This window comes from Gavialis gangeticus, unplaced genomic scaffold (assembly GCF_001723915.1).
Source record: "Gavialis gangeticus isolate Ggan-Ray unplaced genomic scaffold, GavGan_comp1, whole genome shotgun sequence".
Classification (NCBI taxonomy): Eukaryota; Metazoa; Chordata; order Crocodylia; family Gavialidae; genus Gavialis; species Gavialis gangeticus.
In genome coordinates this window covers 10,403,630-10,407,399 of record NW_017729016.1, presented here as the reverse complement: position 1 = coordinate 10,407,399, position 3,770 = coordinate 10,403,630, and the positions used below count along the sequence as shown (strand labels likewise).

The 3,770-nt window shown below is 39.8% G+C and overlaps 1 protein-coding gene across 2 annotated transcripts in view; it reads left to right on the top strand.

Annotated features, from left to right (window-relative positions):
• The window catches only part of SMG1 (SMG1, nonsense mediated mRNA decay associated PI3K related kinase), a 98,342-nt gene that overhangs the window by 55,073 nt on the left and 39,499 nt on the right, over positions 1-3,770 (top strand). For both annotated transcript variants that reach the window (XM_019512831.1, XM_019512830.1), the window contains exons 28-30: positions 481-601; positions 2,406-2,654; positions 3,066-3,350. In XM_019512831.1, coding sequence (XP_019368376.1) covers positions 481-601; positions 2,406-2,654; positions 3,066-3,350 — 655 coding nt within the window. The remainder of the gene's footprint in view (positions 1-480; positions 602-2,405; positions 2,655-3,065; positions 3,351-3,770) is intronic.

Below are 3,770 nucleotides of genomic sequence, written 5' to 3'. Positions count from 1 at the left end.
CCGGTGCTAGGGGAAAGTGTCCGAGCATTGGGCTTGGGGTTACCTGCTCCTCCAGTGGGGAAAGGGGGTGGGGGACTTTTAGTCCCAAGATGGCAAGTAGGGAGTGGGGCACCTGTCAAGGGGTGGGGCTGCCCTTGCAGCCCTCGACAGGTCACCAAAACTTGTTAAGCAGCCCTCCAGCCGAAATAATTGCCCACCTCTGCGTTAATCTGTGTGGTTCAATACTATAACAATTATGCTTGAGTTGAAACCTTCCTTTTTCATGATTTTATTTTCAGATGTCTTGTATATTAAATCAGTTTGTTAAACATTTTGTATTTTATAGACTAACTGGGTAAATAAAATGGGTACTAACACAGACTGTACCGCTATTTATTTCCCTCTAAAATCTTCATTATGTATTTAAAAAAAAATCAGTATCTGAAAATATTTACTCAAATCTTTTCTGTGACAAACATGTAATTTTTATATTTTTTGCAGGACTGCCTTATCCCTCTTCTTAGTGATGCTTTACGGTCATGCAAACAGCATGATGTAAGACCATGGATGCATGCCCTAAGATATACAGTGTACCAGAATCAACTGATAGAAAAACTTAAAGGTATAGAAATTAAATTTTACTGAAGAGTAATTACAGAATTAACTTAAAACTTTTGGTATAGAAGCACTCGCTTTTTCATGAGTAGTTCAAACCAATCGGATATACATGAGCTAGTTGAATCTCTTGTAAACAAAAATATATAGACAAGGCTCACTGCACCAGGTTACAAAAATTGTTGGAAAATTTTAATAGGTTTTCAGCATAATACTAGATCAGAAAGACTGGTTTCTTCTGTTTCAACTTAATACAAAGAAAACTTTGGTAGAATGGAACTGTGTGTCAGAGTCCTGTCCTGGGTTGAAGTGCTCTTTGACTCGACTCCAAGCTGCTGTTTAAGTTGGTGGGGTTAAATGGTTCCTTTTGGACTTGTGTAAGGGAACTAGCAGAAGATGTTCCCCTTCTTTATTTTCGTGTTGACTAACAAACACAGAGGGTAAGGCTAAGGAATAAAGAATTTATTACGAGAACAAAATTTGCTGGAACACCTCAGTAAGTAGCTTTGCATGCAGTTGACTGTAGTAGCTATAATGTTTACCATGGCTGTTTCTCTGAAGTGAATACCTTTAAAAAGATCCTTCACACCACAGAAGCTTTTGACTTTAAACTATGCAAAATCTGAAATGCTAGCTGCATAAATATGAAGTCATCCCTCCAGAAACACTTGGGTATGAAGGACAATAGATTCTTTAAGAAACTTGGGAATTAAAATTTAAAACTAAAAAAGGTGAATAATAGGGGTGTGCAAAGCAGGCCCTATTCAATTCAGATTCAGCCTGAATCAAGGACAGTGATTTGTTTCATTGATTTGGATCACTGTCCCCAATTTGATTCGGCCAAATCTGAATCTGAAGATTCGATGCTGATTCGGAGAATCAGCAATTCAGACATGGACGCAGCTTTAAACTTTTTTTCTACATATCTCAAGGTACCGGTGCAGCTCGTGATCACTGTGATGCTGGGGCGCATGGAGTGTTCCACAGGAATGCAGGGAGGCCCTCCACATGCTTGGCAGTGAACCCAGAAGGGGACCGGAACTACTTCCGGGCCCCTTCTGGGTCTGCCAGGGGACACGCTGGGGAGTCCCCCTGCACCCCTCTGGCTTGGCCCCAGGTGCCCCACCAGATGCAGGAGGCACCAGTTGCTGAGCTGGAGGGGCGGGGGGGGGCCCTCAGTGCACTCCCCAGTGGACTGGAAGTGCTTCTGGTCCACTTCCAGGTCTGCTGCTGAGCACACTGGGGAGCCCCCTCGTGTTCCTGTGGGACACGCCATGTGTCCCGCCATTGCAGCATTTGTGAGCCCCTGCTACCTACAGGTATGTAGAAAAAACATTTAAAGCTGCGTCTATGTCCAGATCGATTTGGATAGTTCTGATTTGATTCATTGAGATTAAAGGGTCCTCTGATTCGATTCGGATTCAGAGATTTGGCCCCTGAATTGGTTTGAATCTCCATCAAATCAAATTGGGGATCGAAGCTTCGCACAGCCCTAGTGAATAATTCATATGTCAAAGCAGTACATCAGCAAATTGAAAGAGGTTGGGAGCACGGTGGAAATCATGCAGTTTCTTGATAGGGAAGAAGTCTTGTTTAATTTTTTGCCAGGGGTATCTGTCTTGTTTAAAAAATCTTCTGTTGTTCATCCCAATTCTTATAGAATAAGAACAGTGAGAACAATTTTTTTTTCTTTTTTTTGAAACTGGATTCTGTAATGTCTCTAGCATAAGGCAGAGCTCTGCTGTATGCCTTAAATGCATGGTCTGATCTTAAAAGCAAACTTTTTTTGTTTATTTGTTTGTTTTCCCCAGAACAAACCGTCCCAGTAAGAAGTCATCTAATGGAACTGGGCCTCACAGCAGCAAAATTTGCTCGAAAACGAGGGAATGTTGCCCTAGCCACACGGTTGCTTGCTCAGTGCAGTGAAGTTCAGCTGGGAAAAACCACCACTGCACAAGAGTTAGTCCAGCACTTCAAAAAACTCTCAACACCATGTCAGATGGATGAAAAATGGGGACCTGAATTGGATATTGAGAAAACAAAATTGTTATATGCAGCAGGTTAGTGTTTGATAACTGACACTATGATTATGTGATGTGATAATATAGTCAAGTATTTCTAGCTAAGAAGTTTTCTCAAGAAATGATGATTGCACAGTGAACTTAAGCTGCTTTCTGCCTAGTAAATAACATCTAAAATTTAAGAGTATTTTAAATTATTTTTAATTATGCTGCTTAAATTTGAAACATTCTCAATTACTCGTGCAACATGACAGTTTATAGCAGGTTCTGTATTTCAAGCGCAGTTGTCTCTCACGTTTAAGCCTTTAGCATAGAATCTTATAAATTGCTTATGTAAGTGAGAGTCAGTCACTCATTTCTGTTCATAATGTGTTAAAGCTATATCTGAAATATGTTGTATTTTTGAATAAAATTAACATTCAATAAACATATCTGGTTAATAACATGCAGGTCAGTCAACGCACGCTATGGAAATGCTGAGTTCTTGTGCCATATGCTTCTGTAAATCTGCCAAAGCTGAATATGCAGTAGCTAAGTCCATTCTTACTCTGGCTAAGTGGATTCAAGCTGAATGGAAAGAGATTTCAGGACAGCTGAAGCAAGTGTATAGAGCACGACAACAGCAGAATCTCACTGGCCTTTCTACTTTATCTAAGAACATCTATACTTTGATTGACCTACCACCTGTTAATACACTAGAAGAGGAATATCCCAGGATTGAAAGTGAATCTACAGGTAGAAGTAGTTCTTTTGTCTAGTTTCTGCTTTGCCAAACTCTTTGGAACCATTACATCTGATTCTTTGCTATAGAAGTGATTTTTCACTTTGAATGAGCTTAATAGGTTGGAGATTGTCAAATACTTAAGCTGTACACAAAAATAATAGTGAAAAATACAAGGACTTGAAATGGATTCTCAAAGGATAGTAGTTTGCTTTACTTTGGTGTCCTCTCTCAACTCAGATTCTATATAACCTTGGGCCCTTATACACATTCAGATTATAGCTGGATAGTCATTTTTATGGTGTAATAAATTACTTTGCATTTGTGGTTGCTCTAAATTTATTGCACATTTGACTAGTTAATTGTGTAACATATGTAACATGTAGCAGGGGCCTTACACAAAGTATTGTAGATCTGGCATTCAAGATGTGGCT